Source organism: Lepisosteus oculatus, chromosome 3, assembly GCF_040954835.1.
Source record: "Lepisosteus oculatus isolate fLepOcu1 chromosome 3, fLepOcu1.hap2, whole genome shotgun sequence".
Lineage (NCBI taxonomy): Eukaryota > Metazoa > Chordata > Actinopteri > Semionotiformes > Lepisosteidae > Lepisosteus > Lepisosteus oculatus.
This window is the reverse complement of record NC_090698.1, coordinates 37,288,184-37,310,718: the sequence shown is the minus strand read 5'-3', so window position 1 is coordinate 37,310,718 and position 22,535 is coordinate 37,288,184. Positions and strand designations below refer to the sequence as shown.

Here is a 22,535-nt window from a genome sequence, read left to right as displayed (position 1 = left end):
TATTCAAAGTTACTCTTCATTAAATTCACCCTTAATCTACAGTTGCTTAGATTACACTTTTGTGAGGCCATATAGTCAATGCGTGAATCTTCATACATCCAAATTTGGAACACAGGTCCAAAGTTTTATGACTGGTGTTAAAGACGGTATGTTTAATCTATATACAATGTCTCAAACAAAAATATTAATTAACAATTAGATTAACTACTGTTACAAATACAACAATATTAATTTTGGTACAGCCAGACTGGCTCTTTTTCTCTGGACTCTTTCTTGTCTGATAATGTACAGTTGCATGATCATGAGTAGTGACCTCTGTGTCAAAAGGTTGGTCTCTATATACTGTGTAAACCTTTAAAATGTAAAATTACTGTAACTTTGATGTGCACAAACGCTTGTGTAGTTTTCACCAGGTTTCAAATATGCATTCATTTCTCTCATATATTTCTAGCAGATTAATAACTTTGTTAGGAAAAAAATAGTCTAACACATTAATAGCTTTTTTTTTTTAATTCTATGCAGCAATAACTTACATTTCAACCAATTTAATTAACTTACAGAAGTATACAAAAATGACTTTATTACTTATAAAACAAAAAAGTCAATTATTAGATTTGTTAGCATTTAGGTAAGATAAAAAAGAATTTTACAATCTTCTGATGAGAGGTGAAATATGAATATTATATTTTGTGTGCATTTAATTTTAAAATATGAAACATGAATGTTTAAGAATGAAAGGTAATTAAACGAAATTCCTTTTTTCTGTAGGCAAACTTAAAATATAAAAATAAAGCACCGTGAAATTACTTAGACAGAAGTGCCCTCTAACTATAGCTATACCACACAGTTTATCATTTGGGAAATACTAAAAACAGGGTAGGGATTGTTAGATTTATGATGGAATTGCCTGAATATCTATGGGGAATCCTATTACGTAGTGTTGTAATAATGTACAGTACTCACAGTTATTTTCCCACTGCGGTTGGCCTCCTCTCGCTGTGCCAGGGCTTTCAGGAAGTTATCTTTGAGTTCTCTTCCTGCACTTGCCAGTGTCCTGGAAAAGACAACATTTGGGGGGTTTGAAAAGTGTCAGAAAAACCTTTACAATCACACACAGCAGTGCAGTGTTTTTCTTGTATTATCACTTGCTGGCAATTATTGTTCATTGGAACTATCTCACTTCATAGGTTTCAAAAGGTCACACAGTAGACTGCTGGTATGTACTTTTTTCCATGAGTCTCACAAAGTCCTGGACAAGAGGCTTAATTAGTCTAAAAATAACACATCTTTACTGCTGGATCAATCACACTTGTCAGTAGATAAGAAATAAAAAGAGAAAAATGTGGTGGTTATGCAGTCCTGTATAACATTCATAGAATTATCATTTTTAATTTTATACAGTATCATGATACTTACATCATCTATGATTGATGATACAGTATACAAAATTATTGGTAATTGTGTAAAAATAGTAATAAAAATATGTAATTTTATTTTATATTTGAATTGTCTGTAAGTAATGATATATTAGTAATAGTAATAATTGCATTTTCATACTATAAGTTGCATTGTAATAATGGCTTCTAGAAAGCAGTATGCAAGAACAATGTTAATTCTTTATGTTTAATAGGGATATCTGTGGATACTACTACTGTACATGGAATTAATTTTTTTAACAAAGTTTTATTAAGTAACAGTAACACTGTTAACAGTTACACTAGGCAATGACATTAACAATTCAATAAATTTAAGACCCTTATAGTTGTTTTTTGTTATTATAATCAGACCAAAATAAACACAGAGATAACTTTCTTAGCCTCTCCAACTCACCACCCCAAACCCCTCTCTTTATGGGAGTTATATGTATTGTATATCATCAATAGCTTCAATAGCAATAAAAAATATACAGTATATTTTTTATACAGAATATAAGATTCTACACATAATATAAAACTGAATGTAATGTCAAGAGTCCTCTATGCCAACTCAAAGGTTACAATAATTGATAAAGAGATTATATTCCAGATTAAATATAACTCCTTCTTTTTGTACTTGCAATCAAATATACTGTACAGTAGGTGTTTCAAATTTACAATGGCCAACCGCAAGAGAAACTATTGTGCAATAGCTGAATTTTTTTTTATTCTTCCAGTTTAGGAGGATAACCTTCTTAGCTACTGCCATGGAAAGAAGTAAGAAGAACAAAGAACCCTGTTGGAGACATTGAATCCTGAAAGGTCCCTAACAAGGCAGATTACAGGATCTGATTACTCTGGACCATTAAACTAGAGATACAATTAGTAATTTTATTCTAAAATTATTTTAAGAGGCATAGAATTCTAAAATGCAATTCAATAAGTTTCAGTTGTTTGCTTTGAACAATGTTGAAATATTTCAGATTCACCATTGCTCATTAAAAACATACTCCTTTGGGTAAAATTTACCCAATGAAAAAGGTTGTAATGAACTAACCAAATTTTAATATTGGAAGAAAATATAAAGTTGTTTGAACAGATTTTATGCCAATAATCATAACATTTATTTAATACACGGTCAATACCCCACTTATTATATGAACGAAACAATGAACCATCAATAGAAATAAACACAGCATATAGTTTAAAGACTATTTATTTTATTTCCCCCAATATTTCTCAATTATAATTGATGTCAGTTCAAGAGAAGTCATATTTGGACTTTTGATCGCATATAGAATTTGTTTGTATTTAAATAACTGAGTAGTTGGTAGAAACTACTCCAGAGTCAATTGATGAAAATAAATTAATTCTGGATTAAAGGAAAACATCAAAGCTATTTTTATATTTTGGGGTTAGAAAGAATTGTCATTGATGAATGCATCTCAAACTACAATGTACAATGTTCATATTAAAGAGAACAAGATCTTTTTACCTCTGAGATTAGCTTTAACTGTTTCCCAAAATATGGAGGAAGAACAGACCAATGAATCATTTCTTTTAAAAACAAAAACGAAGGCAGACTAAGAGAGATCCTAAAACTTACAGGTGCACAATCAGAAATTATTATTGGATGTACAGTATGAGAACCTGTGATATGTCAGGTGAATTATTCACAAGAAAGATATTAATACATGTATACATTTGAAACCTATTTAAATTGCAAACATTTGTCATGTTCTATCTCCAGCAAATGTGTTTCTTGCAAAAAACACACCTCTGTCTTCATTTTCTCCAGCCACCTCATTATTTCTACTTTTTTAATAGAGGAATACAGATTGTGACATATAAGTGACATAAATTGTGAAATTGTGACATAAATAAACTATATTTTTAACAGCACTCCCATTAAATAATTGAGAATACAAAGAATTAATCAAGATAATAGAGAAAGGAGAAAGAAAGGGGATGAGGATAAAGAAAGTGGAAAGAACAAAACAAATAAAAAGGTATAAGGGTAAAAGAAAAAATAAGGCCCAAGACACAAAAACCACACACAAACAACCCACATATAGATGCCTATACACAATCATGATATAGAATAACAAAACAAAAAAAACTAACAAAACAACAAAGACAATAAACATAACCAGCAGATAGTAACACAACAAAACAAAAAAGGATTTTCAACAAGTGAATTAACCTAAATATTGTATCATACATAATAGAAGTCGATGCAGAACAGTTAACACTACAGTAGCCCAAAACCTAAATTATTTCTTTCACTCTGGGGAAGTTTTAATAATTAATAAAATGGCCATGGAGTTCATTTCTAATCTCTAAAAAGTTTACTTTATTTTGGATCATCTGATTCACCTTTCAGATATCCCTGTAAAAATTAAGTTGTCATGCACAGTTTGGAAATCCAAAAAGGATTCTTTCAAATTTTAGTTTTTCTGAGAAGTTATATCGACCTTCACTGTAACTTAGATACAGTAACCTTTATCTTATTGTTTGCCTCTTTGAGACCCTTGATCAGCTTGTGGATATATTCAAGGCTGTTTTTCAAAGCCTGAATAGCTCCTCTAAGAGGACTCAAAATATCATATAATTCCAATCTTGTGACAAGAGATGTAAGAAAATTTAGATTGATCATGCACACAAGTACATTCGCATTAGAATTCGTTTTAACTTAGTGGGGGGAGTAAATATAAAATTCTAGGATGTATCCTAATCACTGAGACTACAGCTGTTGATAAATGATTCAAGAGGCTTATTTTTATAAATTGCTTGACATGTATAAATTAAACACCTAGTGTGGGTTAACCAACTATACCTCAGACTGCAAGGTAGTCAATTTAATAACTGCTAATTAATATTAGGCAGTACTTATAATATAATAGTATTATATTATAATATAATATTATTACTAATTATAATATATTATTATATTACACAATCTCTGAGAACTCTGCATCAATTACATGCTAAACAAGTCTCACTTAACCATAAACCTGAGCACTTCACAAACTTCACTTCACAGAATTCTGTAACATCTGTGGCACGTTGGGAAATGTATTTTTTTTGCAATGTATTCAGCTCATGCGCCAAATTAAAAACTACATGCTAAGAAGGAGACAACTCCTGTTTAATTTTAAATAGAACTTTAAAAATAAAATTGTTCTACTAGCTTTCGTAATTAATAATGCCTGAACCACAGCTTGAGAGATGGAAAGACAGAAATAAAAAAATGAATCTCTGAGAGCAAATGTTTGTGTGTCCTAGTGGTAAGGGGGAGGGAAAAAAGCACTAGTTTTCATGCATTAGGGGTGTTTTTGACAGTCTAAAACAGTTCTCTACAGCTTCTTAAGTTATATATTTGTATTGGGGACATACTGTTTCAGATACTAAACTGAGAAGAAAATTTAATAAAATTCATCAGATATCTACAATATATTACGTGGAATGAACTGGGTTTAAAAAGCCAGGAGAATATCCTGATTTGGGGCACAGTTTGTTTTAACACAGCATTGTCTTGCGCCTTGATGGTTGCATTGTCTCCTCTCAATTGGGGGTAATGGAAGTGGCCTGCTCTCTTTTTATAATCCTCGATGCATGAAGAAGCACAGACTTAAAGCTCTTTATCCTGTAAAGCTACTGTTGTCACGACCACCAACCTGCCTTGACCAGCCCCCAAGAGGACTAATCAGTTTCAGCAGCAGGTTGATAATTATAATAGCCGCCGTACATGTTAATTCAACATCAGACGCTTTACCGTGCGGCAGGCTGCGTTATTTAGGCTGCGTTATTCTCTTACCCATGTATCGCTGCTCAGTATTGAGTAAACTTCTCTTGAGCTCTACCTAGCATTTCGTTACCTTTTTGTCTTCCTGGTATTTTGACTACACCTTTTTCGCCTTCGGACTACAGATCTCGCCTTGCCCCTCCGATTGTTTGCCACCAGTGTCGTTACCGGATTATTACCTACCATTCTCTTTTCGACCTCGATTCCATCTTACGGTTTGGATTGTTTGCCACCAGTGCCTTTACCGGACTTCGACCTACCTTTTGCCCTCTGACTACGATTTAGCTCCTTGTTTTGGATTGTTAGCTTCCTAACCTCCCAACTACTCCTGCGTCTGCATCGGATCCCTATCACCTCTTCAGTGTGTCATTACAACTGTAGCTACTGTATGAGGCTTTGGAGCAGTTTGCAACCATCTTCATTGATTTCATAATGCCACTTTGAGGCATAGCGGAAAAGAAAATTGTCAATAAAATGACCACTAGGCCAGCTAGAAACAAAATGAAAGCTCTTTTCAAAGACCAGATTTTTCTCTGGGTGACATTTAGTGTGGAGTTAATGTGTTTCTCTTCTTCTCTCTCCCACTTCGAGCCTCCTCAGTATGAGTGTGTGTGTGCTGTGCCCCAAATCAAGACATTCTGCTGGCTTTTTAAACTCATAAAAAATATGTTCTTCTCAGTTTCATATCTGATATATCCCTAATACAAATGGTAATGCACAATAGTGTGAAACTCTTCAATGAGCCAGACAGCTGCTAATCAATTGAGGTGCATCTCATTTGTTTTTAGGTAGCATAATGACAGGGACATTGTTTTCTGAATTTCATAATTCAATTCAATTCAATTCAACTTTATTGTCATTAAACTTACACAGGTGCATAGTATAATGAAAAGTGTTTCTCATTACTCACTCAGGTGCATTATATAAATAGGACAGAAGATAAGACAATAGACAGTAACACAATAGCAGTAACAGTAACATGTAATAACATAACATAAATAACATGTAATCAAGTTATCAAAACTGCGCAAAATTCCACAAACAGAGAAAATATAACAGGACACGGACAGTGCAAGGTAATTCTTGGAACAGTGCAAAAATAGTATGGTTAATTAATAAATATTAAATATTATTACGACCGGTACAGTTTTACTGGGCTATCGAAGGGACAGTACAATTTTCGGCTTACATGTGTGTGTAGTGGTGTGGGAGTACAGTCATTGTGGGTACAGGAAGATGTTAGGAGAGATCATAATATGGTGGGAGGGAGTGGGGGCATCACCAGCTTGACAGCTCTGAGGAAGAAGCTATTTTGGAGTCTAGTTGTGTGTGACTGGAGTTACCGGAACCTTCTGCCAGATGGTAGGGGAACAAACAAGTTATGACTGGGGTGAGTGGGGTCAGACATAATTTTGGTGGCTTTTTTCAGACTCCTGGTGTTGTATATTTCCTGGATGGATGGTAAGGCACTGCCGATGATGTGTTGGGCAGTTTTGACCACCCACTGCAGTGCCTTACGTTCGGATGCGGTGCAGTTGCCGTACCAGACTGTGATGCAGCTGCTCTCTGTCAGTATGCTCTCTACCGTACATCTGTAGAAGTTGGTGAGGATCTGTGGATGTAGATGTATTTTCTTCAGCCTTCTCAGGAAGTACAGCCGCTGTTGTGCCTTCATGATGAGACTGGAGGTGTTCAGTGTCCATGTAAGGTCCTTAGAGATGTGAACACCTAGGAATTTGAAGTTATTCACCATCTCCACTGCAGACCCTTCTATGTAGATGGGGGAGTGAACGTTTCCTTGTCTTCTGAAGTCAACAATCAGCTCTTTGGTTTTCCTGATGTTGAGACATAGGTTGTTGGTTCAGCAAGTTGTTTTAACTCCTCCCTGTAGGCAGTCTCATCATTGTCAGTGATCAGGCTCACGACTGTGGTATCGTCAGCATACTTGATGATGGTGTTTGTACTGAACTTGGCAGTACAGTCGTGGGTGAACAGGGAGTAAAGAAGTGGGCTGAGCACACAGCCTAGAGGGACACCGGTGTTAAGGGTGAGTGTGTTGGAGGTGAGGTTGCCAATCCTGACAGTCTGGGGTCTACTGGTGAGGAAGTCTAGGATCCAGCTGCAGAGGGTTGTATCTAAACCTAGAGCCCTGAGTTTGGTAGAAAGTTTTATGGGTATGATTGTGTTAAATGCTGAGCTAAAGTCAATGAACAGCATTCTTGTATAGGTGTTCCTTTTATCCAGGTGGGTAAGTGTGGTGTGTAAAGCTATAGAAATTGCATCCTCTGAGGAGCAGTTTGTGCGATAGGCAAACTGGAGAGGATCCAGTGTTTTGGGAATGCTGGCTTTAATGTGTGGAATAAGTAGTTTTTCAAAGCACTTCATTATGATGGGGGTGAGTGCAATAGGGCGGTAGTTGTTCAGGCATTTGGGGGCTGATTTTTTCGGTACTGGCACGATGGTGGTCATCTTGAAGCAGCTAGGTACAGTGGCCACAGAGCTGATGTCTGTCGGTACAGACATCAGCTATCTGCCAGGCACATGTTCTGAGTACCAGGCCAGGGATACCATCAGGTCCAACAACTTTATGTGTGTTCACTCTACTTCGTGATTTCCACACATCTAGCTTGGATAGTGTGGGGGGTGGGGTGGCAGGGGAGTCAGTGGTCCAGGTGGTTGGTTCAGGGTTTTGAACTTCAAAGCATGCTTGTTTGGAAGAGAAGGGTCAGTAGCGCTTACAGGGCTTGTTTTGCTCTTGTAGCTTGAGATTGTATTTATGTCTTGCCACATGCGTCGTGGGTTAGCGTTGGTGTTGTAGTGGTGTTCTATCTGGGATTTGTACTGTTTCTTGGCAGATTTTATGCCAGTTCTTAATTTTTTCCTAGCCCCTCTCAGTTCCTCCTCATTACCAGATTTGAAGGCTGCATCACGGGCTTTGAGCAGGGAGTTGATCTCAGTGTTCATCCAAGGTTTTTGATTCGGAAGTTTGCATATCTTTTTAACGCTCACCACATCATCAGCAAATTTGCTGATGTAGCTAGTGACTGCTGATGCATACATATCAATATCGGTGTGGGATCCATGATAGGCTGCATCTTTGAACACACTCCAGTCTGTGCACTCAAAACAGTCCTGGAGCATTGATTCTGCCTCTTTGGTCCATGTTTTTACAGTTATATCTGGAGCCTTGGTGCGTTTGAGAAGTCATCTGTAGGCTGGGAGTAGGAACAGGGAGATGTGGTCAGATTGTCCAAGAGGGGGGTGAGGTAATGCTTTGTAAACACCGGATTCATTAGTATAAACAAGGTCAAGTGTGTTGTTTCCCCTGGTGGGGCAGTCAACGTGTTGGTTGTAGCTAGGCAGAACTGATTTCAGATTTCCCTGATTAAAATCACCTGCAATAATAAAAATACAACCAGGGTGTGCTGATTCTTGTTTACTAATAGCTTTGGATAGCGTTTTGACTGCTTCCTTAGCATTAGCGTTAGGAGGTATGTATACAGCAGTAATAATGACTGACGTGAATTCCCTAGGTAGGTAGAAGGGTCGGCATTTTACCATGAAATATTCTAAGTTGGGTGAGCGGTGGATCGCGATTTCTTTAGTATCTCTGCACCATGCTTGGTTGACATGAATACACAGACCTCCTCCTTTATTTTTACCAGAGGCGGCTGTTCTGTCCGATCGCAGTACATACTGTTTTACACAGACATGCTCTAATGTGCTTTCCAATCATGCTATCCTGCATAAGTCCTCCCTTATACCTTATAATATTATATATACTGTATATGGGAAACCTCCTAGGTTGGTGCTGGAAGAGGTGTTAGTGGGGCCAGGAGGGGGCGCTCATCCTGCAGTCCATGTGGGTCCTAATGCCCCAGTATAGTGACGTGGAAACTATACTGTAAATAGGCGCCATCCTTCGGATGAGACGGAAAACAAATGTCCTGACTTTCTGTGGTCATTAAAAATCCCAGGGTGTTCCTCGAAAAGAGTAGGGGTGTAACCCAAGCAACCTGGCCAGATTTCCCATTGGCCCTTACCAATCATGGCCTCCTAATAATCCCCATCTTAAATTGGCTTTGTTATTATCGTTATTACTCTGCTCTCCTCCCCACTGATAGCTGATGTGTGGTGAGTGTTCTGGTGCACTATGGCTGCCGTCGCATCATTCAGGTGGATGCTTCACATTGGTGGTGGTGGAGGGGAGTCCCCATTACCTGTAAAGTGCTTGAGTGGAGTGTCCAGAAAAGTGCTATATAAGTGTAAGCAATTATTATTATTATATTGTATATTTTGACCATTGCTCTAACATGAGAAGACAAAAACAAAAGACAATACTTTTGGATTTTGACCATGGCATTTATTAATTGAATGGCTAGTAGTGGGGTAAGGCATCTGTCTGGGAGATTCACAGACTATTTTCGGTTGAAACCTGGAAGGTGAAGAGGTTCACTATCACTGTCCCAAAAGTCTCCTAAACAATATTTACCACCTGGGGAGTGAAGTCTCCACTTTGTGCAGTTGGAGATCTTTTTCCAGAAACATGATTGAGTGCACCTGGAAGACGGACTGCTCTAAGAATTTGAAGGAGCACATTTGCCTAGAACAGCAAATGGGGGGCCACTCAGTAAAGTGATGATTCTTTTAAGCCACCAATGTTGTGTTCCCTGTCCAAAATATGTTAACATCCTCCTCACGCATCTTGTATAGGAATCATGTATTTACTCTCTAATGGTCCTGGGTCTGCTATGGAGAGACCTGAAAACTTCAGGAATTAAATATCTTGACTCCTGCCCAGTACAGCTTCAGAAACTTCAGGTAAGAATGGACCAACATATCAGTTGACATAAATGATTAACTAGACTATAGTAATCACAAAAAGTACTGAAAAAATGACGTCAACAGACAGGAAAAAAAATATTTTTCCATACTGTGATTGCACGTCCATATAAAGATACTGCATGTACCAAGCTTAGATTTATGTAAAATATGCCATTATTAAATTTCAGATATTTTCAAGTTGTTAATGTGTACCTTATACCGATTCCAAGAACAATTTTAATAGAATGGTATTAAGAACAATTCTTAAAATACATTATTTTAGGATAGTGGTGCCGATAATTTCAATACATCTCCAGCTGTAGGCATTTATACAGTACATAAAAATGATCTACTAGAACTTAGTGTGCGTCTGCTTAGGTAAAGTATCAGTATAAATTTAATAGACACCTATTTAGAGGAACATTAAAAGAAGACATTGCCAATTGACAATTTAAGTTTTACTGAATTATACATTCAGAATACTTAACAACAAAAAAAAATAATCAGACAATTAATTTAAACTATACATAATAATAAGAATAAGGATTTAAATTGTTTTCTAAACACAAAAATATACATTTGATTACTATTTTTTTACAATTTAACAAATGGGCTCATACTAAATCTAAATGCCTATTAGGCACAATTGTTGCATAAACACTGAAATAGTATTTTGAGTGACTTTGTGTTGACGAATCTGTAGCCATATTAAATATGTTTTCATAAGAACTATCTAGTAAAAGCATCACTTGATATGTAGCAACATATTTACTGTCAAAACTATACATACATATTGATCAAATGTGTACAATGTAAGAACTGAAAATTGAAACAGTATGCACTAGTTAATCTGGGAATTTGAAGTTACTATAAAATTAATTATTTCAGAACTTAAATGATTTTTGTATGATGTTATAACAGCTTTTTACACTTTAGTTGGCTAATTTCCATGGAAACAAGGTTCTGGTCTACACTGAGGTTCCAACACCTGACAAAACATTGGCACTGAAGTTTCAGTTAACACAACACTACCAGTGCTAACCCTTCATCAGCTCTGTGCTAAGTTTGCAAAAACCAACTTCTACTCAGTAAATAGGTAATGGAGAGAACCTTTTTACTGTGGTTTACTTAATTCACCAGCAAGAAATGGCTCGGTTGGATAAAAAGGTATTTATTTTTTATAGTAAATTTGAAAATGATTTTATTTATACCATACATTAGAATTAAAAAAAAAACTTTTATTGCATACACTGTTTCCTTAAGTTTGAAGATAATGTACTTTATAGTATGTTTGTTATTTTACACTGCTGTTCCTCACAATAGTGTACATGATACTTAAGGAATGTGAAGCATTAGGAAACTCCATTATAAAAAGACAACAGATAAACATCACAGGCTAAGCAATCCATCATAGTTTCATGCAAGAATCACAAAGATTAATGCAGTTGTTAATGTTTATAATTCACTTTAAGTGAAAACATAAATAGAACAAAACAACATCAAATTTTACGTTGAATTCTTGACCAAGTAAAAAAAAAAATAGAAACAATAATATATTACATTAAAATATTAAACATCTGCTTTTTAAATAATTTTGTAAGGATAAACTAGGGAGTTTTTGTGTTTTAGCTGTTAAATTACAGATATCCTGTATAGACTCGGGATTGCAATAGGTAAGAAGCACATTAAGGCATTCCGTTGTATTCCGTCAGTTTGGTGTCTTGCTGGATGGTTGACTTGTGAGAAAAAGCTAACTTTAATGTAGATCATTGCTAATTTTTTTTCTTCTTTATGACAGAATGGAAGTAAAAAATGTAGTTATTCCCTCAAAAAAGTACCACATATGATGGCATGAATAAGTTTGTGAACACTCTAAATTAGTCAGTATTCTTGTACAGTAAATCTTAGACCTAAAACTTAACTAGATTAATGCATGGCATGAAGGCATAATATATATTTTCTATTATTTAATTAACTATGTTACAAACCATAAATATCATTTTATTATCCTTACAAGTAACTGGTTTCAGGAACTGGTGGTACCTCCTTGAGCATTAATGACTCAAAATACAAATCTCCTGTTGTCCTTACTGTTTATCACTCTCTCCCATTAATTGTTAATTTTATTACAGTGTTCCTTACAGAACTACTTCAAGTTGGTGAAATTTGAGGATTTCCTTGCTTAAACAGCTTTTTTCAGTTATTGCCTTAACATTTCATAGAGGTTTAGATGTAAACGTTGACTTGGCTAATCCAAAGTGTAAAACTTCTTCTTTCACAAGCGTTATGTTGGAGATCTGTTTGTATGTTAATTGTCTTGCTGTGTGACCCACCTTTGTCTCATTTTAAAGTGACAAATTGATTCTCTGAGTTTCTTCTCAAGAATGTAATAATATACTGTATTACCAAATTCATGGTTTCCTCAATGATGGCAAGTTCAGGTCTGGAGCCAGCAACGCTAGATGTTTAGGATGAGGCTCATCTATTGGAAGGCAGTGTTTGGTTTTCACCAGACTAAATGTTTCTTGTAGTGACAAAAAGTTGAACTTTTGACTCATCTGTCCAGAGAAAAGTCTTCAAATCTTAAACTTGATGTATTATCCGAATTCCACCATAAGAAATGCGAGCTTATGACTCACTATGCCCCGTGTAGACTTCACAATGAACTTTGCCAGGTTTAAAAATTGCCAGCAGCCATATCACCCTGCAACTCACAACTGCAAACCCACTGAAGTTAAGCAGGTGTGAGCCTGGTCAGTACCTGGATGGGAGACCTCCTGGTAAAAACTAAGGTTGCTGCTGGAAGAGGTGTTAGTGGGGCCAGCAGGGGGTGCTTACCCTGTGTTCCATGTGGGTCTTAATGCCCCAGTACAGTGACTGGGACAGTATACTGTAAAACAGGCGCTGTCCTTTGGATGAGACGTAAAACCGAGGTCCTGACTCTCTGTGGTCATTAAAAATCCCAGGGCGTTTCTCGAAAGGAGTAGGGGTGTAACCCCGGCATCCTGGCCAAATTTCCCATTGGCCCTTACCAATCATGGCCACCTAATAATCCCCCTCTATGAATTGGCTACATTACTCTGCTCTCCTCCCCACTGATAGCTGATGTGTGGTGAGCGTTGGCACTATGGCTGACGTCGCATCGTCCAGGTGGATGCTGCACATTGGTGGTGGTGGAAGGGAGTCCCCATTACATATAAAGCACTTTGAGTGGAGTGTCCAGAAAAGCGCTATATAAGTATAAGTAATTATTATTATTATTAAACATGTTTATTTAGATTCACTTTAGTTTCATCAACAAACAAAAAAGGAGACGTTTTCCACAGTACCAAAAACTATTCCTCAAAACTTAAGTAAACTAAACCTGCACCTACACAAGCACGTCAGAACCGTTGTGCTCTAATTTCCTCCAGTTTTTTAAAACTAAAACTTCTAGAATTTCCATTAAAGAACATTGGTGATTGGCCGTCTTAAAGGCATATGCACAATTTACGCAAACAAAACAACGTGGTTTTCAAGTAGAACATCAATACATGTACAGGATTGTTTTTAAAGGAATATAACCAATTTAAAACATCACATGGCTCCTACAGTACATTACCGGCCTCTAATTGTTCTTAACCTACAATGGAACACATTACCTACAACTTAAATAATAGGAGCCATGATAACTAAATTTCAAGGACTGATATATGTCCTTAGGAACATTAGGAAATTCTCACAGTTTGATCTAGTCAGTCTCTAAGAGTCGGATCCTTTCACATGGCTGCCTTCTTATTCTGCTTGGTCTTTGTTTAAATCTGTACTTGCCTCACAAGTCCCCTTTTATCTGAAAAGCACTCCACAATCTTCCCCATTAACCAGGAATTCGGCGGAGCAAAGTCGTCCACCACCAGAGCCATGTCCCCAGGAATGAAGTTTCACTTCAGCTGGGACCATTTTTGGTGCTCTTGAAGCAATGGTAGATACTCCTTTGTCCATTGACGCCAGAACAGGTCTGATATGTATTAAGCCTGTCTCGTCTTCTTCTCAAATACAGGTTTTCCTTACTGAATAATCCAAGAGGTAGCAATGGCTTGGTCTTCAATAACAACAAGTGGTTTGGTGTTAACGCTTCCAAATCATTGGGGTCTGTGGATACTTTTGTTATCGGTCTGCTGTTAATTATGGATTCTGTCTCACATAATACCGTCTGCAGTCCTTCTTTGTCGAGGTTCTGTTCTCGGAGAGTGGAATTGAGGATTTTTCTTACTGATCTAATTAATCTTTCCCAGGGTCCACCATGATGTGATCCAGTAGGGGGATTGATAATCCTCTTCATGCACTGTCCCTTAAGTAGAGTGGAGATTTCCTCAGGGAATGTCTCGTTTTGTAAGTGCCGGATGATTTCCAGCTCTGCCTTGTCAGGTCTTCCACAGAAAGGCGACTGTTTGGCCTTTGCACTTTCCAGTTCCTGTAGATTTTCTCCCTTCAACGGATTAGGGATGGCTGCCAACTTCCTTCTTGACCTGCTAAGACTCTGAAGCATGTTTGTTAAGCTTAGAATCCACACCACCACATATTTCAAATTTGTCCAACACGAATAATAATGAATCAATTTCTTCACTGCATCGTTATTCCTAACAGTGTTACCGTTACTATCCCTTCGACCTCTGGATCGTCGGTTTCCATCATTTGACGATTATTTGGGATTTCAGGCCAGTTCTGTTCTGAACATCCGAGAAAGCTTGGTACTGAGATTCAGACATTGTTCCGCAGAAACCTACCCACCTTGTGGCCCTTGGATGCATAATCTTCCGGATTTTGGGAGGTAGTGATATATCGCCACTGTGCCACAATAGACAGTTCCAGAATGGTTGAGACTCTATTTGCCACGAAAGTGCGGAATGGTGTGTTCATTCCCAAGGTATTTCAGTACAGCTGTATTGTCTGTCGAGAAGACAGAATCTGCCAGTTCTACATGTAGTTCTTTCCTTAACTGTCTATCCAAACGAGCAGCAACCACTGCTGCAGTCAGCTCCAGGCACAGAATAGTTTGTTGCTTTAAGGGGACAACCTTGGCCTTTCCAATCATAAGGGCACAATGCATTTTTCCTTCCTGGTTCCGCAATAGAAGATAACTCACTGTACAATAAGCGTCTTCGTTTGCATCTGAAAAATGATGCAACTGGGCAAAGCTGTGGTCTCCAAACTCCTCTGGCTTGATGCATCTCAACAACTTGAAGTCTTCAAGCCGACTGAGGTCTGACAACCACTGCAACCACTCTGCAGCAAGCTGTTCCGGTAAGTGTTGGTCCTAAGTGAACTTCATTCTGCTTAGCTCTTGCAAACTCCTCTTTGCAGATAGGACTACAGGTGCAGGAATTCCCAAAGGATCATAAATTGAGCCAATCACAGACAGCAGACCTCTTCTTGTGAGAGGGTGATCCTTGATCATGATCCAAAACTGAAAATTATCTGATTCTATACACCACCTGACCCCAAGTGCTCTCTCCATGGGAAGCAAGTCACGTTCCAAATCCAGGTCCTTGATCTCCTTGGCCCTTTCATTTCCTGGAATGGTAGATAGGACCTTGTGACTATTACTGACCCATTTATGGTCAATATGGCCCAGAAGATCATCGGCTGCGGTCTCACTGAGATTAAACAGCTCTATGAGGACCGCTGCCGTGGTAGAATTCTGGCCATCACAGAGGACAGTCACCATCCCGGGCACGAGCTCTTCACCCCACTGCCCTCAGGCAAGAGATATAAGAGCATACGGACACTTACCACTAGATTCTTCAATAGCTTCTATCCACAAGCAGTGAGACTGGCGAACACATTTAGCCATCCCCCTCGGACCACACCTACACCATCACCATCTACCTCATTGTAATGTATTTATTGTACGTCTCCAGTCATTGTTAACACGTCTGTATTGTTTACATTCAAACTGTCTGCATGTTTACTTGCACATTGTCTATTGTTTGTTTGTACATTGTCTTGATGTACTGTTTTCACTTTGTTTTGTTTTTTACACTTGTTTTACAAACGAGAGACTTTCTGTAAGTAAGAATTCCATTGTACCAGTACCGGTTACATATGGCAATAAAGTTCAAAGTTCAAAGTTCAAGTTATTGAGCCTGAAGCCTCCCTTTGCACATAATGACACAGTGATACTACTACTAATAATATATATACTAATAATGACATCAGCACTTGACACAAGGATACAGCTTCCTCGTCATTGCTAACTGACTTGAAGCAGTCTTCAATGTAAAAGTTATGCAGTACTGTGTCCATAACACAGGTCCTGAATTGGGCTCTGTGATCTTCTGCACATTTCATAAAGGCATAGCTTGCCATGCTGGGAGATGATGTCACTCCAAACAGGTGTGCAACCATTTTATATTCCTCCATTTCCTGACATGTGTCCCCATTTGGCCAACAGAGAAATCTGAGCAGGTCTGTGTCTTTTGCAGCCACTTTAACCCTGGCAGAACATGGCTTTTACATCAGCCATTACTGCCACTTGTTCCTTTCTGAACCTGGTCAGCACACCCAAAAGAGAACCGGTCTGTTCAGGACCCTGCAGGAGCTGATCGTTTAAAGACATCTCTTGGAAGGATGCTGCACAAACACTACACAGATCTTCTGCTTTACTGGGTGGTACACACCATGATGAGGTATCTACCAGATCCTACCATTTGTATGACCCTGCTCATCAATAGGGACCTTCACTGCATAGCTCTTGTTGAATAGATCCTCCATGAAGACTGTGTAATCTGTATGGAATGAAGGATTTCTGTTGAACTGTCTCCTCAAGATCAATGCTTGCTGCAGCAACACAGTGGTTATTTGGCACACTGATGTCTCTGTTTCTCAAAGGTAAGCATATGCTGTAATGTCCATCTATAAGCTTAGCTGATTGTAACACCATGGCCATAAACTGACGATCTTCCTGTGACATTTCATATTGCTCATCCCTTTCCAGATTCAGGGAAACCATTCTTGAACTGTTGATTCCACAGATTCTCCAACTGCACAACAGATATACGATTTGCGACATGCAACACTTTTGTGAAGTGTGTTTGAGCTGTGCTCGAATCATCCCTCAGAGATAATGATTCATCCTAGTGTGGTCTTAATAATAATAATAATAATTGCTTACATTTATATAGCACTTTTCTGGACACTCCACTTAAAGCGCTTTATATGTAATGGGGACTCCCCTCCACCACCACCAATGTGCAGCATCCACCTGGATGATGTGACGGCAGCCATAGTGCGCCAGAACGCTCACCACACATCAGCAGCAGAGTAATTAAGCCAATTTATAGAGGGGGATTGTTAGGAGGCCATGATTGATAAAGGCCGATGGGAAATTTGGCCAGGACGCCGGGGTACACTACTCTTTTCGAGAAACACCCTGGGATTTTTAATGACCACAGAGAGTCAGGACCTCGGTTTTACATCTCATCCGAAGGACGGCGCCTGTTTACAGTATAGTGTCCCCGTCACTACACTGGGGCATTAGGACCCACATGAGCCGCAGGGTTAGCGCCCCCTAATAATCTGCTATTAATCTGCCACGGCTCCATTGCCTTTGGTACATTTGCTCCAATTAACAGCACAACATCTGCTGAAATTCTGGCAGATATACTTGTTTCAAATAAGGCAACTTATCTGTGTCTTGGTGTCTTGGTATGTTTTCTCTATTAACAGCAATCTCCTTTTGAGGGAATGCATCAGGAAGGCTTATAAACTCATTATCTACAAGACTGCTGACTTCCAGTCCAGGCACTCTGTATGTTCTCACAGATCTTTCCTCGCCCATTGTTCGCAACAATATGGTAGTCCTTTTGCCACTGATGTTCAACTCCCTCATCAGTGCCTCGGTGCAGAAAGTTGCCGTGCTTCCTGGGCCTAGCGAAACATAGGTTTGCACAACTTTAAAGCCTTTCTTTGTCTTCACTTGAACAGGAACTATAGAGAGAATGCACTCACTCCACTGCCCCCAATTTGTCCACAAGATCCTCTATGTGCACTAACAAGAGCGCTTGTAACTGACTGCCTTTCATCATCATCTGTTTTGTCTGTATTGTCCACAGGTTTGGTAGGTCTTTCCTTTCTCTTGTGTAACACAGTAGAATGTCAATAAGAGCACTTCTGACAGCACAACTTCTCATTACATGTCTTGCTCCTATGTCCCTGCTTTAACCAGCTAAAGCAGAGCCCTTTGCTTCTCAGGAATGCAAGCTTTTCCTTATGTGTTTTGTTCCTTAAATATTTACAGACCTCAAGAGTGTGCTCTCCCTTACAGAACACACAAGAGTTTGTCAATGCACTTGTGGGAGCCACAGAATCATTTTTGTCTTCAAATCATTTTAAGAGGTACAACTGCAGTAGAGAACGTTTTCTTTCCATTGTGTTGAAATTTGCACAACCTTTCACAACATTGCTGTCCTTTATACAGTGGTGTGAAAAAGTGTTTGCCCAATTCCTGATTTCTTCTTTTTTTTGCATGTTTGTCACACTGAAATGTTTCAGATCATCAAACAAATTGAAATATTAGACAAAGATTACACAAGTAAACACAAAATGCAGTTTTTAAATGAAGGTTTTTATTATTTAGGGAAAAAAAAATCCAAACCCACATGGCCCTGTGTGAAAAAGTGATTGCCCCCTAAGCCTAATAACTGGTTGGGCCCCCTTAGCAGCAACAACTGCAATCAAGCGTTTGTGATAACTGGCAATGTCTTTTACAGCGCTGTGCAGGAATTTTGGCCCACTCATCTTTGCAGAATTGTTGTAATTCAGCCATGTAGGCAGCTGGTGTCCTACATTAATTTGCCGAAGTTCTCCTGCAACAGCTTCCTTGCCTTATAATAGCCCTTCTCTGGGTCAATAAGAAGACAGCTTCTTTCCAAGAACTTGGGTTGTTCAGCAGTGAGTTGTTCTAAAAAGTAAGGCCTGTCCCTGAAACTTTGTCCTTTCCTCTACTCCTTGTTCAAAGGCTCTAATGAACAACATATAATCCAAAAGATCACCTCTGAAAACAGGAATCTCCAACCGTGGCAGTGTGGGCGGCCTATGTTGCTTTGCTAAGATCTCTGTGATATCATTTTGTTTCTGCATTACATCACACAATGCACCAACCAGCCCATCTTCCCTCAGAGCAGGAGTGTTAAACCATTGCAAATCACCATGGCTTTCCTGATGTTGCAGACATGGTTTAAATGGGCACCCTTTTGTCTGAATAGTCACTCTCCTGACTGGGTGATTATGTTGCTCACTACTGCCAGAAACATCACTGAACACATCTACCTTCCCTTCCTTGCTTAACACTAGCAATGTAGCTTGACCAAGCTCAAGTTCCTTGAAAATCTTAATTTTAGCGTCTGAAACGGCCAAACCTTTCTCAAGTTCTAGTGCCTCCCTTTGTGCTTTCAACTCAGCTTCTTGTCTCTCAAGATCTTGTTTTTGCTTTAGAGCAGCTGCTTGAGCAAGTAAAGTTGCCCTTTCTATTTCTGCTTTCACACGGGCAGAAGATGAGGAAGATGTGTGAGTTGCAGACTCTACATTAGAGTTCTTTCTCTGTGTCTTCTTACAAAGTCTTACCGACTCCACGGATATACTATGAGCAGGGCCCACTTATGCATCAGTCATTCTGGCTAGCTCAGTCTGTTTATGGACTTCATGCATCTATCTTTCAGTTTTTGTGATAAATTCAGCAAGGGTAGCCATTCTGGACTTATGCCACTGGCGCTGATCATCAATAACATTGTCTGCACACATGCACTGCTACAACGAATCATTGAGCTCATCAAATTCCTAATGCAGCTCTATGAAATTCACATTTAACCTGGTTTTGACTATTTCAATATTACTGTCATTTTCCATGACCTGTTCAATCTTATTCATTTTACTAGTTATCTGCCATAATTTAGCCTTTCTTGATCCCAAGAGCCAAGAAAGCCTATCCTCCTTAGCTCTATTCATAGCTTCTGTATACTTCTATTTTTTAAGTTGATAATTCTGCTGAGCCACACTCCAATACAGCATGAAAGTTAAGCAACTGCAATGAATCCACACTCAAATCTATCTTTCTTATCAAAGATCCTAGATAAAGTGGCAGAGACTGAATTTCTTACAGGTAAATTCATTTATGAAAAACTCCTCAGGTATCCTTCCTGGTCATAGCACTCACACAGCTTTTGTAAATGACATGCTGTTGTCCTCTGACGAGGATCTCACCTTCATTCTCATTCTACTAGACGTAATTACAGCTTTCCTTTACTATTTATCAAATAATTTTGGTAGAACACCTTGAAACTGTAATGGGCTTATCTAGTCATGGACAGGCTTCATTTAAATCATATAATACAAATATTTTTTAATTTGTATTGTTAAATAATGAGTTCTCCTTTATGTTAGAAGTAAAATGCAGAGTATCACAGGGTTCTTTTCATGGACCTCAGAGACATTACTCCCTTAAAGGGATTAACTATGTTATTAGGTAAGATATTAAAATATCTGTTATCTATTATTATTATAAGATATTATAAACAAAATTGCCTTAGGGGACAATAAACTTTTAATTGAATTAAAACAGGATGACAGCTAACTTACTAATACTTCATTCAGAAAAAAAAACAGAAGTTCTTACATAGAGCCAAAAATGATGCCAACTTCTCTTATGGCTGTTAACACTGTTAATACCCCAAGTTTAGTTTGTAATCTCAGAGTAATATTCTCTCCAACCTTAACTTTTATTTACAAAACATTTAGAACATATGTCTAGTTTTTTTTTCCTCCATAGACATTGTGAAGTTCAGATGCTTTCTTTTACTACATTATGCCAAGAGAACAGTACATGAGTTTATCACATTAAGATTTGACAACTGTTAGCAGGATTACCATTATTATCTACTCCTGGATCCTTACAGTAAATGCCTCACCTAATGTGAAACCATAGCTGGGCCAGGATGATCAACTATTTGATCAGATATCCCAGACTGATCAATTTAGCAGACTGGAACATACCCACTTCCCTTAACACTCCACATTTGCTTTCACAAATTAACCCCAACAGTACATACAACATCTCCCAGCATGTCTCACACATATCCTGTCATTCAAATACTACCTCACCATACATAGTTAGTGTCTTGAGTGGTTGAAAACTATCAGGCCTTCAATGCCCAGGATTTTTTTTTCTCCTTGTGTATTTTTTTCTCTCCTCCATGCCTGATGATTACATTGTTAGTTTATGATACATTCGACAACTTTACATGCACTTACACTACTTTCCTTCTGAATAATTGCATGGTCTGTTATAGTCTATGTAAATAACTGTGAAAGTGCTTTCTACCAGACAGTTGTGATGGGTTTTGAAGTTAAAAACAAAATTCAATTGAATTGTAAGAATTCTGAGAATTCTTTGTAGTGCTAGCCACCAAGGTTGCAGTTTCAGGTACATCCAGATCATATGCAGAAATGAATCTCCTATATTTACATGTGGAACATAGAGAAGACTCCTGAAGAAAGTCTCAGTTTTTTATGGTTTAAAAAATGTAATAGATAAGTTCACAAAAGGAAAGTGCATACCCTGCCAGTGCACTGTTATAAGAGGAAACCTCAGATTTTTTTCCTACTTTGTATTTCAAACAAAGCTGAGCAAACATAGGAGATATCCCACATGTGGGCTTGAGTAATATGAATTGAAGTAATGGATATTGAGGATTTAACAGAGACCATATTCAGCTGAAATTAATTGAAAAGTATTTTTTAACTTCATTGAAAGATATTAGTGTGTTCGCCACTGATACAGATTACTTATTTTCTGAGTATCTTAAGGTTTCAATTCAATTAGGATTTCAAGAGATTGACATTTGGGGTGGAATATGTAAATTACTTTTTATTAAATTATTCTTTCCTCTTAAAAAGTTTAAGGAAAATTAGAATAATTTGTATATTTTACTATAGTTCTAGAATTAAAAAAGCAGAGAATATAGTGCTTTCCAGATTTATTCATGCCCCATATGAAACAGGAACAAAAACATCATAAAGCAGAATGAGTTAAGGATCTAATGTGTCTGACTTATCATAGTCACTCTGACTTATCATAACACTGAGCCACACAGCAAATACTTATTTGACATCATAACTGAATTCCAAAAAACAAACATTTCCTGTTTATTCACACTTTAAAGTATCTGTTTAAATACAATTTAATAAACAAAAATGTACAATAATATTCTTCTCTTAGAAAGTCTCAAAAGTCTCTGGAACTATGTAGAAGCTTCCAAGGGTTTTTTGTTTTGCAGGAGATAATGCATGGAAAACATCCAATCATAGCAAGCATTGTCATTGTTAAAATCAGAGAGATCTAATACTGTAAATGCTGGCAGTTTCAGAATATGAAGTGTTGAAGACTTCTATTTGAAGATGCCTGCACAAATGTGGCATTCATAGATAGATACAGATGCAGCCATTCAAAGTGCGTG

At 37.9% G+C, this 22,535-nt stretch overlaps 1 protein-coding gene across 1 annotated transcript in view; it reads right to left on the bottom strand.

The window, feature by feature from the left end:
* Positions 1 to 22,535, bottom strand: part of cfap299 (cilia and flagella associated protein 299) — a 270,869-nt gene that overhangs the window by 161,128 nt on the left and 87,206 nt on the right. The window contains exon 3 of the mRNA XM_015364114.2: positions 964 to 1,054. Coding sequence (XP_015219600.1) covers positions 964 to 1,054 — 91 coding nt within the window. The remainder of the gene's footprint in view (positions 1 to 963; positions 1,055 to 22,535) is intronic.